The following is a 13,330-nucleotide window of genomic DNA, read 5'->3' as shown; positions in this document are numbered from 1 at the left end:
CCTCAAACTCCTGGGCTTAAGCGATCCTACTGCCTCAGCCTCCCGAGTAGCTGGGACTACAGGCATGAGCCACCATGCCCGGCTAATTTTTTTTTGTATATATATTTTTAGTTGGCCAGATAATTTCTTTCTATTTTTAGTAGAGACGAGGTCTCACTCTTGCTCAGGCTGGTCTTGAACTCCTGACCTCGAGCGATCCACTCGCCTCGGCCTCCCAGAGCTAGGATTACAGGCGTGAGCCACCGCGCCCGGCCTCTCAGTGACTTTTGATCCTAACTCCTTTGTTAGAGATGACTCATTAGACACTCTCAACAACAAGGTGTGAACGCACAGGCCAACTGTGCGGCCCCTCTGGGAAGCTAGTCCTCTAAGCCTTTGTTCGCTGCTGCCCCCTCGGCCCCTGGAGCAGTACCTGGCCCAATCACGCCAATAAAAACTTGTTGAATGAATGGAAGAATGGTTATACAGACACTGCTAAAACAGGGTAAAATAAACCTCACAGGAAAACAGAAGATATTTCCACACTTCCTGCTAAAGAGTCAATTCTGTATCTCAAAACAATGGTTTGGAGAACCGGACATTCCGAGGTTGACTTTCTTTAGGGTTCAGGAATTCTCAAACTTGACTGTGGATCAATGGTGTTGTGCCGGGAGCTTGGGCAGCCACCTTACACCACGAGGTAGAGCCGGCCACACACCAAGGGTGGAAGCAGTCTGGATTCCTGACTCTGCGGAACACCACGCCTGCCCGATGCATGTCTCTATTTGGGGGGGGGGGGGGAAGGCATTTTTCTCTTGCTTAAGCCACTATTTATGATCATCTGTCTTTTGTAACCAAATGTAGTCTTAACTGATACCCTCCCACTCCATGCCAATTTCAAGTTGATTCCTCTTCCTTACCCTTAGATGTTTAAAATGTTTCAAATGCTAACACAATGTAAATAAAGTAAAATTGCAAATGTTGCAAAGATGCAGGCTTTGCTGAAATTGATGAAACAGATGTTGGTGAAGTACTTGAACCGCAAGCACCTGAGGCTCTGGGTGGCTGGAAACCAGCTAAGGAATGAAGACAGAAAAAAATAACCCAGGAAGGATGAGAAGACAGGAACTGCAAAAAACAAAACAAAACTATTAAATACCAAAGGAAGGAGAGAAGCTCTCCATGCATCTGGGGAACAGGGATGAGGTCCTGGCAAGTTGCTTTATTCCTTATTTATTTGTCTGTGTGAAATATTTCTTGGCCTTATACTCATAATTTCTATTTTGCCTACATAAACAAATTTTGTTAAACACAAGACAGATTTAATCTATTTTCTCAATTTGGGGATTCATTTTTTCTCAGTAAAAGGTCACAATCCAATCTTTCCTTAGCCTGTCCCTGTTTTCCATGAAATTCCAGTCCCTACTCAAATGGATCGTGTGAGATCGTGCCTCACGGAACAGTGCTCACGGTGGCAACAGACAGTGACGATCTTTGCACGGCAGACGGGGACGCTCTTTATTAACTTAAAGACACACCCTTCCCCAAAGTGCATGAGGCACGTGCACCTTCTCATACAAGGACATTAACCAGTGACGGTGAGGTTCAGCGGAGGTCAGGATCTGCAAGGTCACCGAACGGAACAGATTCGAGCTTCCAGACAGTCGGCATTTTATAAATAGCAGCATCACTGGACGGATCTGAGACAGCACCAGGCCTGGTGGTGGCCTTGCTAATTCCAGGTTCAGACGGAGCCCTCCTCTCAGGGCTTCTGCCTCCCCCTCCTCCCTCTGCCCAGAAATGGAGCCAGGGTCCTGGGGCCACTCACAGGCAAAAAAAAAATAGGGGGTGGGCATTGCTCCCCAGGCCTCCCACCCCCGGCATCCGCTGTTCCCAGTCAGCTGCCTCTCTGGCCAGCAATTCTGCTCCGCGATTGAGGTGGCAGAATGAAACACGGCACGGAATCCAAACCTGTTATTCTCATCCCCAAGGCATCAGAGCTTAAGATGTTTAATTTGAGGCTGCTGCTTTTTTTAAAAAGAAGATGTAGGTTTCATCACTTTTTAAAAACATACCGATTGTAAAGCAGCAAGTCCAAGATGTCCTAGGACATGCGGCAAGGGTGGGATTGGCCGTCACGCCTACCGGGTCTGAGGGCGTCTACACGAGCTTTTAACAAATCACCCTCCAAGGTGGGCCCCTGAGTGGCTTCACCTCCTCTGCCCGTCACAAGAGGCAGGGGACCTGCCACTCCCTGTCTGCGGTAACACGTGTCCACCAGAAGGCAAGGAATTCAGACTCCAGCAGAGGTTCCCCAGCTGCTAAAGGACAGTGATGACAGCTTTTAGGGAGGGCGGGCTGATGTGGCCAGACCACTGTGACAATGGCCGCTGGGCTGGCCCCTGGGCTGACCGAGTGCTGCGTCCTCGGCAACGTCCTACAGACCCGACTCCTGGTCTTGCCATGGGCGGGAGGCTGCTGGCCTGTTCCCCTCCCAGCTCCCTGGTGTTGGAAGGGGACAGACAGCCCACCCTGCACCCAAGGCCCCAGTCCCCATCCGCCTTTCTAGAACACATACCCTGTCTTTCAGTGACACCCTGACGAGCAAGACCTGTGGGGCATGAACTCGTTCGAGCACTTCCTGACATTTCGACAAGCCTGGGGCCACCTGCACCCTGAGGGCCCCAAGTTCCTGGCAGAAATGCCGCCAGGACTCCACTCAGCTGACAGTTCTGATTCTGGCTTTTGCTTTGGGGACGGACAAGGATGGGTAGAGGTCCCTGAGAAGCCAGGCGAGGGGATCTGAACTGTGACTTCTTGAATAAACCTCTGTGGTCCGTGCCAAAGTCCCAGAGCAGCTAATCAAATTCTCTCCCAGATTCCCCTGGGAACCAGCTACCCCTCCCCGCCCCCCCAGCCCACTCCGCTCCTGCAAGTTCTTCAGGACCGAGGGATGAACACCTGAGATGGGGCCTGAGTGCACAGGAGGTTTGGGATGAACTCGGTGTCCTGGGGATTCATGACCACCATATCTACGATGGCGCTGAGGCCGGTTTGATTCGCACTGGGCCGGCCCAAGCCGCCCAGGGCCTCCTCTCTGGGGTTAACCCCGAGCCGAGCAGCCCAGGGCAGGCATCCGAGGACACGGGACCCCTCAACCCTCAAGGCTTCCCTCGAGCTTCCTGAGGAGGCGCTGGTAGGTGTCTCTCTCCACCTGCCACGAGTGGTGCATCCTCACATATTCCTTCCCGTTGGCCACAATTTCCTTTTCTAATGCAGGATCGCTAACCAGTCTCTTGCCCAGCTGAACAAACTCCTGCAAAAAGAAGAAGACGGGGGGAAAAAAAGGAAGTGGAAGAGAAACAGAAGTAAATAATTGAAGGGGGAGTTTGCAAGTGCATCCCGGAGCCTGTGTCTGCCTTGGCTCCAGGTCTCCTCCCGTCTGCCTCCCCGACCTGGAGACCGCGGCTTTTAGGAGGGACGGGAGTTCGTGCAAACACTGGGGTTGAGGAAGAAATCACAGATATGTACACACGCATGTGCACGCATGCACGCCAGGATGAACATGGAAAATACCGGCGCCACCAACCATGTTTCCCTCACCTGCCTCCCTGGATCAACAAAACCCAGATTCTCAGACTCACGACTTCATCCCTCCTTTATGGGTGGGGCCTGAGCTGTGAACTTGGGTCTCGCCCCAGGGTCTGAGCTTCATAGACTGTGCAGTACTATTAATAGCTGCCCCATTTGATTTCACCGTGTGTGTTCCACCGTTTGCCCTGGGCACAGAGCCTGTCTTCCCATGATGGGTGGCATCTGGTATCATGAAAGGCGCTAGGTTTCAGAGTCAGATCTGGGTTCAAAGCCTCTACATGACCTAATGCAGCTGTGTGTCTTTGGGCAAACGAGTCAACCTCTCTGAGCCCCGCATCTCTCACCTGTAGAGGGTAAGCCCAGCCCTGCCCCAAGCCCCACGGGCTCCCTGCGTGAAGAAGGGGGGACAGAGGTTTAACACCCCCACTTTCCTTGGCTTTGCTTCTGTGGCTTCGTCTCAGACCACATTTCTTCTTATGCTCATTCCTGACGTGCTCACAGACACACCACAGTAGAGAAACAGCACACCTGCTAGCCAGTTTTTAATATCAGAGCTCTTACGAATTAGAAAAAAATGGAGTTGTTTTGATTGTTAAAGAGTATTCAGGTAAAGGAGGGGAACATTCATTATTTATTATGCTTGCATACAAGTTAAGAGCAGACCTCTTTTTTTTGGAGACAGGGTCTCGCTCTGTCGCCCTTGCTACAGTGCAGTGGCATCATCATAGCTCACTGCAACCTCAACCTCCTGGGCTCAAGCCATCCTCCTGCCTAAGCCTCTCAAGTAGCTGGTGAGTGCAGGTGAGTGCCACCATGCCTGGCTAATTTTTAAATTTTTTGTAGAGATGGGGTCACACTATCTTGCTCAGGCTGGTCTTGAACTCCTGGCCTCAAGTGATCCTCCTGCCTTGGCCTCCCAGAGTGCTGGGATTACAAGTGTCAGCCATGGTGTCCAGCCAAGGGCAGACTTCTTGGGCCACGAGGCCTGGATTTAGATCCACACCCTACCCTTTATGTGAGGGATGCTGAATAAATTTCTTAACCTCTCTGTGCCCAAGTTCTTCAACTATAAATTAGGGTTAATCACAGTACCTGCTTCCTAGGGTGTTGAGAGGATGTTAAATGAGTTAATACAAATAAAGAATTTAGGGCAAAGCCTAGCACGTACTTAGCTAGCATTATCATTACTATTTCCCCAAAGCCCACGGAAATTCCAAAAAGGCAACGATGCCTAAGATTAACACACAGTGCTTGATGTTTGAAAGGAATGTCCACATACTCTCAAAATTATTGTTAATTAAATGTTGAATGCCTTTTATAGCTAGCAATATAAAATAGCAATATTTATGATAGAGTAGAATTATTTTTTATGTATTATGTTTATACTTTATAGTAAATTGGTGTTATTTTTATAATAAAATATAACACATTTATTCCAGTCTCCTAGCAGAACAACATTCTTATTAAAATTATTTGAGAGGCTTACAGCTTTGGTATATTATTTTATGATGCTGGTCATATCTTTGATTTATCTGAGGCAGAGACTTTGGATGAAACCCAACCCCACTGCTTATTATTTCTATAGGTTGTACGGCCGTTTTACAACAAAATCCTGAATGATAGACTTTCTAGGAAGAGGTTGTGATTAAAAAAAAAAAAAAAAAAAGCTTTTTTTCCTCTCTGCATGGAAGACTAAACAAAAAACATAGACTTAAATAAAGCAAGGGAGGTATGGGTTAGAGTGCACAACATCTTGGCTGTTGGCAAAATATTAATAGAACCCAGGGCCAGCGGCAGGAAGAAAATAGCAGCATTAAAAAAAGGAAAGGAAAGGAAAATCTCTCTCTTTTGAACCATTAAAAGTCACTCCCTGAGGCTCTGGAAGGCCCCAGCCCCACCCTGCCCACCTGCCCACCCTGCCCCACCCCCTGCACACCTGCCCGCCCCGCCCCCACCCTGCCCAGCGGGCATCCGACCCAGGACGCTGCGCAGCTGGAAGGGCCTTGGGAAGGGTCCTTCCTCCCCAGAAATGGATGCAGGGGTGAGGAGAACCCTGTAGAGGACTGTGAGGAAAGGACCGGCTTCCTTCCCACAGCAAGGGAGGAGGGAGAAGAGGGAGGAAGAGAGACAGAGACAGACGGAGAGAGAAACAGAGACTGAGAGGCAGGGAAGAGACAGCAACAGAGAGAAGGAGACAGAAATAGAGGAGAAAAGAGGACATGAGAGGCAGAGAGAGACAGAGAGAGAGGAGGAGAAATATAGAGGCAGAGGGAGAGACAGAGACATGAGAGACAGAGACAGAGCAAGAGACAGTAAGAGACAGAGAGAGAGGAGGAGAAATATAGAGACAGAGGGAGAGAAAGAGACAGAGACACAGAGAGGTAATGAGAGACAGAGACATGAGAGACAGAGACAGAGGGAGCGACAGGCAGCACTAGGGAGGGAGGCAGAACACCTGCAGTGGGTGCCGGGAGGGTGGGCACCATCCATGTGCTCGGTGCCCAGACGGGGCCTGGCCCAGGGGACACCAGCCCAGCCTCCTTCAGAGCCGTCCGCCCAGCCCAACCCCTGCCCTCCTCCCTCCCGAGAGCCCCCATCCCACGCCCGCGAGCATCCTCTGAGCGCCTGACATGTGGCTTCCAAGCTGCACTTTTAATTATTATTTAAGTTTGGTAGATTTGAATTTGAAATTTAAAGCTGATACTCCATTCAGTTATTTAAAAACTTTTAAGTGCGCTGGGAACAGCTTGGCTCTGTGGCCAAGCCCCTGACCAAATTCCGTAAGAGAAACGCGAGCCAGAGTGAGGGTGAGATGGGAGATCCTCTCAGGCCCCCTGCCTGGAGCAGGGCAGGAGTGTCGCCCTGGGAGCAGAGTCTGGTGCTTAAAGACCACACTGTACACACTGCGGGGCTTCCTGGGACTCAGCTCAGGGGCGGTGGACCAGGCTGCCTTGGAGCATGGAGTTGTCATCTCAGGTGACGGAAGGGACAACACCACACACCCATTTTCCCTCAGTTATTCCCAAAGGATGGGTCGTTATCTCCATTTTATACACGACAGAGCAAGCACAAGATGAGAAATGTGTCCAGCATCACTCGATTCCAAGTGGAAAACTCACAATCAAAGTCCAGCGTCCCTGGACCAAAAGTTTGGAGGTTGATATTTTTCCAGCACACATTGCTTCTTCCAAACATCAAACTGCTGCTTGACTCCTGAAGTCATTATTGCTCAAGGAAAAATAAACTCTCTCTAGTGAAAGTGTAAACCAGGGCTGACACTAAGGGTGGTGCCAGGAGCACAACACACACGCGATCAATGCCGGCTCTCCTCATCCTCATTAGGCAGAAATTTATCTTTCCCCTGCAGTTGTCTACAAAGCAAACTGAACCTCCCAGCAAAATGAGTGTGAGCTAGACTTTCAAAGTCTGACCCTGAGAGAGAGAGAGAGAGTATGGATTCACAGTTTCTAGTAAATGTCAAATGGATTTTAATTTTGAAGCTATAAAATGGGAGCGATAAAATACCTAGGAAAATAGCTCAACGCTTTTCTTCTTCTTAGAAAGAGAAATAACAGGATCGTTGTGGTAATGAAAAATCAATGTTTAGTAGGTTTGGAAAGCTTCACTTAAATTGAAGTTTTCCAGACGTGAGGCTTATAAAAATAGAGATTATTCTGTTCCTACCATGGCTGCATATGTTTAATGATCAATTTTTTTTTTTTATCAAAAATACACGCCAACAGCATGATGGTTTGCTGGAACTTTTCTAACTACAAGGCTGATGCTCCGACATGCATGTTCCCTCTTAATAAAAGCGATGCTGGTTCTAATACATAAATCTCAATACATATATATATATTTAAAATTACTCTTGCCAGCACTGGCAACTGATTAGCAGTGAACTGCACCTGAGTTTTCGCGTTGAGAGCAACACAACCACAGTCCCTGATTTATTGAAGGTGCCTATTTGTTTTAAAGCCGCAGCTCCCACCCTGTGCGAGGTAAAGTCTGACAAAGATAACAAAACCAAACCATGTGTGACATCCTCGTCTAGCGCACTTTTTCAAAGTGTGTTAAGAAACACAGCCTCCTCCCATATGAAACCAGAAGTTCTCATTTTTTTTTTTTTAACATCCTTTGTGAAACCTGAAAATGTTGGACTCAAAACACGTCTGCAGCTGAACTTCGTGTGTGTCTCCAAGTTGTGTCTGGTGACGCAGAGGAGCAAAGAGGATTCGCATGTGCCAGAGACGCGACAGTGATTTGCAAATATTACAAGGACTATCTCACAAGAGGCTCTGTGAAATGAGGGTAGCCAAACCCCTTTTGTTGTTCTTCCATTCCGCCTAATATACCCCTTATAAGAGACTGGTATTCAGACCCTCGCTGATAAAGCTATAGTGGTTTTTTTCTGGTGCTCTGAAATGGAGCTATAAAATAAATGGACACTGCATTTAGGGAGATGAAAAGAAAACCCATTTTTCTGGAGTGGAGATAATATTCTGTGACCTGAAGCTTGGCTAGAGCTGATTCTGGGAGATCCGGGGTATGGTGAGAAGTAATAAGCCTTCGTCTGGAGAAGCAACCAGTGACTGCTGGAAACTCCTCACATCCCGATACGTCCCGGCTTTTAGAGTCTGCTATCGGCTTCTAGAGGCGTGCTAGACACACCTGCCTTTTGTAGATAATGAAAGATAAACCCCTGGGTCCTGCCTCTGCTACCCCAGGCTGCTTCTCTGGCCGGGGAGGCGTTCGGGGCACCTGTGGGTGCCTGGCCACAAGCAGCCCTCCAACCTGTGAGGTTCACTTCCCTGTTGCTTGTGCTGGAGTTTGTTTGCGACTCTGTGATAAGCAGGGAGGGAAAAGAGTGACCCAGGGTCACGTCAGGGAAAGGGAAAGCTACCTTGGATTGAACATCTGCTACAGGAAATTTTAAAAGCAGAATTTTCAAATATTCAAGTTATAATGTTTAAGCACAACTGCCTGTATTTCTGAATACAATATGTGCTTTAATAAAGATGGTTATGAGTAGAACCTAATTTTTAAATCTACATATTTTTTTTTTTGAGACAGGGTCTCGCTCTGTAGCCTGGGCTAGAGGGCTGTAGCGTCAGCCTAGCTCACAGCAGCCTCCAACTCCTGGGCTCGAGCGATCCTCCTGCCTCAGCCTCCGGAGTAGTCGGGACTACAGGCATGCACCACCACACCTGGCTAATTTCTTTCTATTTCTAGTAGAGATGGGTCTCACTCTTGCTCAGGCTGGTCTCAAACTCCTGACCTCAAGTAATCCTCCCTCCTCGACCTCCCAGAGTGCTAGGATTACAGGCGTGAGCTACCACACCCAACGTTAAATCTACAGACTTAAAGAACAAAGGTTGGGCCTAAGATTTTTACTTCTGCCTTAACAAAAGGCACAGGGGGTGACAGTGCCTCCCCTTTGGGTGACACTGGGCATCTACTGAGCTTTGACCACCTGCGGTGCACACGGCTGAGCTCTGTACACGGACTCATTTGATGCCCACGTCACAACGAGACTCAGAGTTTTAATGAGCTCCACCTGTCCCAAAGAGAAAATGGGGCTGAGAAACACAGGCACCTCCTCCTGGGTCACACACTTCCAGGGGTTGCCAAGGGTGCCGAACGCAGGCAGACACCAGAGGGTGCACCCTCAGAACCACCCTGCACCGGACGGCACCTTCACACGCTGCTGTGAGGTCCTGCCACACACGGGTGCCGCAGAAGTCACCGGGTGACCAACCGCGCCCACCGTCAGCAAGATGGCGCTTTATTTTACTTCCAGATGCAGACGTGTTTGCCCATCACCCTGCCGGCTCCGAGGGATTGAAAGTGGTCGCATATACGGCATCCCCGGAAAGCCGGCAGACGTCCAGCAAACGCAAGGCCACCTTTGAACACGACCCATTTCAGACACCAGAAATCTGGACGTGGAAGGGGTGATGTCACTGCTCAGCCCTATAGCGCAACCATAGGGTCGGAAACGGAACTCAGCGCTGCTGTTGCTTGAAACTTCGGACATTTCTTCCAGTGGCACGTCCGGGCCACTGCCCAGGAGACAGCCACGCTCCCTAGTAGGCGCCTACTGACTACGACGGGAACACGGAGAGTGAGCAGAAAGATGGGACCCGGACGCTGGTAATGAAGTGCAGGTGAAAGCTATTCCCACGAGGCGAAGGGAGGGAAAGGACTGTTCCTCACCTGGGGGTCTGAAAACAGCAATCCCGTCACTTCGTGCTTCACGACGGCGGCGTTCCCAGGGATGTTCCTCGCCAGCACCGGCACTTCCAGGTGCATCGCCTGCGGAGACAGGAGGAAAGGGGACAGGTGGGCAGTCACCTTAGAGCTTCTGGGGCGAGACGAGGCCAACTCGTGGGAGAGTAACTCCTGGGGTACCTCTGGCACCTCGCAAAACGGGCACCTTGCCAAAATGACAAATGACATTCCAACCCCAACACTGCACGTTCAAATCCGGCTGAATTGCAATTACGTTACTGTAGTTGGAAGCTCTGAAAAACTAACAAACTGTAACAGTTTGTCTGACTTAATTACTGCCATGCTACAAAGAATCCCCTCTCTGCAAATGTTCACCTGACACTTCTTCACCCATCGTTTGGAGTCTACGTGCTTAGTCACCGTCATTGCTCTGACGAGTAATTTGCCTCCAGCATGGGCAGTGTGAACGCCACAAGCCCCAAGCACGTCTCTCTGGCTCGCAGACGAAAGGAAGAGGGAACGTGATCTATCGTTCCGATTATTCGCGAGACTGGCTTTCCTTTCCCAAAGGTCTGGGGACCAGGACGCGATACCCCACACACAACCGGGCACTCGCTGGCAGCGAGACCACAAGTGGGGAGAGTTGGAGGCCCCACCATCAGGGAAAACCGCGGTTCAGCAGGAAGGATGCAAGACACCCTGACACCTGGTCGTGACGCCGTGACACGGTGGGGAGAGAAGAGACGTACGTGGAATCTCAGGGCTGAGCACCTACAGAAAACTAATTCTGAAGTCGCCTCTCTAGAAACCAGCAGAATGTGTCTTTGACAGAAGAGACACCTAAGAAGGGAAGAACTCCGGATAGAACTGGGCGTGAAGCCGGCGCTGGCGTGCGAGACGGGGGTGTGGGGGGTGCTGTGACTCAGCAGCGAGAGCCCGTGGACTAGATCACGGACTTGGAACAGAGCAGTCTGGGCCCGGTGTCCGGACGCCACGCGGGGACGAGGATGCGAAATGTCAGAACACAGGATGCGTCTGGCACCCGCTGGTGTTTGAACTCACTTGATTTCTTTTACGATTTTAACTGGCAAGTAGAAATCGTGTGTATTTACAGCATGCCACGTGATGTTCACACACCTGCATGCACTGTGGAACGGCTCCGTCAGGCTCGCGGACACAGGCACGACTTCATGCTTATCTTTTTGTGGCGAGAGCACTTAACATCCACTCTTAGCAGTTTCCAAGGACACGATACCTTGTTATTAACTATAGTTGCCATGACGCACGATGGCACTCTCGAACCTGTGCCTTCTAACGGGGATTCGGTGTCCTGCGACCAGCGTCTGCCCAGTCCTCTCAGCCCAGCCTCCACACACATATGCACACAAACACGTTGGAACTAGTCAAGGTCAAAATGACAGATAATCACACTGTCTTTGAAACACCCTCACGTGGTTCTCAATCACGAGGGCTTGATCCCGGAAGCTAAGAGGCTGAGAGTCATCTTCTTCCCTGTTCCTTGTGTTAGACAATGGCCCTTTTATTTTCCTGGGCAGTGTGTGTGTGTGTGTGTGTGCTGCAGCAGGGAGAAAAGCCTAATTAGGAAGAACAGGATATAAAAATCATTTTTATGTTGTTTTAATGTAACTCTCTGCAGGATCCAACTCCGTAACAAGCTCAAAACTTGAAACGACCAATTAGTTGTCGGAACATTCACCCCGCTGCCCACACACCCAGCCAAAGTTTGCTTTTTGGAGTTTATCAGCAAGAAATGTGTTCCAGCAAATGGGATTTTTATATGCTTCCAGGGGAAAATATAGCTAATTCTGAAAGGTCAGGAGATCACTTCCTCCAAGAGCGATGGGCACTGATGCCATGATTAACCACTTTGGTTATCTGAATTGATCCTAATGAAACGCACCCGCACCACTCCTCCAAAATCAGTTGCATTCAGAACCCTTCACCCAAAGGTCATTTTGGCGTTTTCAAAAGGAACACAACAGCAACATTTTAAGGCAGCCAGAATTGCTAACAGCTGCCTTTCCTTTGAAGTAGATGAGGTTTGACGGCGATTCGTCTGCAGCGAGATGCTGTGCATGCCACTTATGAAATCATCCCTGACTTCCACTTTACCTTTCCTTAAGAAGTTGGGGAAAAAGTATACTTACATACAAAGGAGCAATTCAGCAATAGCTCAAGTACTCGCACCAAAACAATGCACATTTTTAAAGCTAACGTGAAGAGTAAAATGTATTTCTCTGGTGACTGCAGTTGAAAGCAGATTTGAAAGCACAGTGGAGACTGATGCTAATCGCTGAGCGTGGACGGAGGTGTTGGCATCTGGCTGAAGATGAACAGGTTACGAACTCATGCTGTGTTTACGATGATGCTACAAAAGTATCCAATGCTGGCTTCATTCACAGGTGTGGACGTGCGGCTTCTACCAACTCCCCTGTGTGTTTTGTTTTGGGTGGTTTTTTTTTATTTTGCTTTTTAAAATGACGCCAAATTAGAAGAATATATTAGGCATACACATCAGTCGTTTCTTAAATTTAGGGAGAGGATTTTTTTTTCCCTATTTTACCATGTTCTCGGAAAAACTAAGGTTTGTAAATTGTACCCTTGGCCAATAAATTCGGTGCATTCAGTTGGTATCCAAAGAGATAACTAGATGTTACAAATGCGTATGATACCATCACAGCATCACTCTATGGAGACATGGGAATAAGAGATCCAGGTATTAAGAGAGAGCACGTGAAACCCGACTCAAAGACCTCAGGAGCCAGTGGTCGAACATTTTCCCTCCTACAGCAGGTTCCGTCATGTGCTCATCGGCCGATGCTCACGCCGTGTCTGTCACGTGCAATGTGTGTGCTGGGAGTTGTCACACCTGCAGCAGCTTGAGTTTCGATGATGGGAAAACCCAGCCACGCGAGCCAAGCCGGGTCCTCGCGGAGCTAGCTCTTCAGAGGGCGGAGTCCTCGATGCCATGAGCCAACGACAGACTCAGGGAAGGAGGATTTTTTTGTGTTAGACATATGCTGGTCTAGAACCCAGCATCAGGGAGTGAGGACACCCTATCCCAGCACACTCTCACTCGAGAGGAGGTGCTGTGGGCAGTCACTTTGCAAAGGGGCACAGGGAATGTCACACTCGTCTAAGGAAGAGGCAGCATGGCCAAGCCAGGGCCCACCAGGGTTTGGGGAGCAGAGCCCTCTTACTCAGCCCCGGTGCTGCACACGGTGCACCGGCAGGAGGCCTAGGAGGTGGCGGGAATGCACACATGGCCAAAGGACAGGAGGTGATGGAGCCGAACGCTGGGTGACAAGAATGCATCCACCCTGGTCCCAGCTACCCCATCATCGCCTGTGATTGCCACCCCCAACCCCGTCTCCTGCCACCTGCAGAAGTCCAGCCCTTCCCTCTCCCTTAAATCCTGGGATGACAGAACATGCGGACAAGAGGGAGAAGAGACTGAGCTAGAGGAGGCTTCTTACCAAAAAATGCCTTCATCCATCTCCCGCCC

The 13,330-nt window shown here is 49.6% G+C and overlaps 1 protein-coding gene across 1 annotated transcript in view; it reads right to left on the bottom strand.

The window, feature by feature from the left end:
• Positions 1-1,472: 1,472 nt before the first annotated feature.
• Positions 1,473-13,330, bottom strand: part of GLT1D1 (glycosyltransferase 1 domain containing 1) — a 41,655-nt gene continuing 29,797 nt past the window's right edge. The window contains exons 11-12 of the mRNA XM_045535031.1: positions 9,790-9,888; positions 1,473-3,295 (exon numbers count right to left, since the gene is read on the bottom strand). Coding sequence (XP_045390987.1) covers positions 3,134-3,295; positions 9,790-9,888 — 261 coding nt within the window. The 3' untranslated portion in view covers positions 1,473-3,133. The remainder of the gene's footprint in view (positions 3,296-9,789; positions 9,889-13,330) is intronic.

This window comes from Lemur catta, chromosome 21 (genome assembly GCF_020740605.2).
Source record: "Lemur catta isolate mLemCat1 chromosome 21, mLemCat1.pri, whole genome shotgun sequence".
In the NCBI taxonomy this organism is placed as follows: domain Eukaryota; kingdom Metazoa; phylum Chordata; class Mammalia; order Primates; family Lemuridae; genus Lemur; species Lemur catta.
Note: the sequence above shows the minus strand (reverse complement) of the source record. Positions and strands in the feature narration are given on the sequence as shown.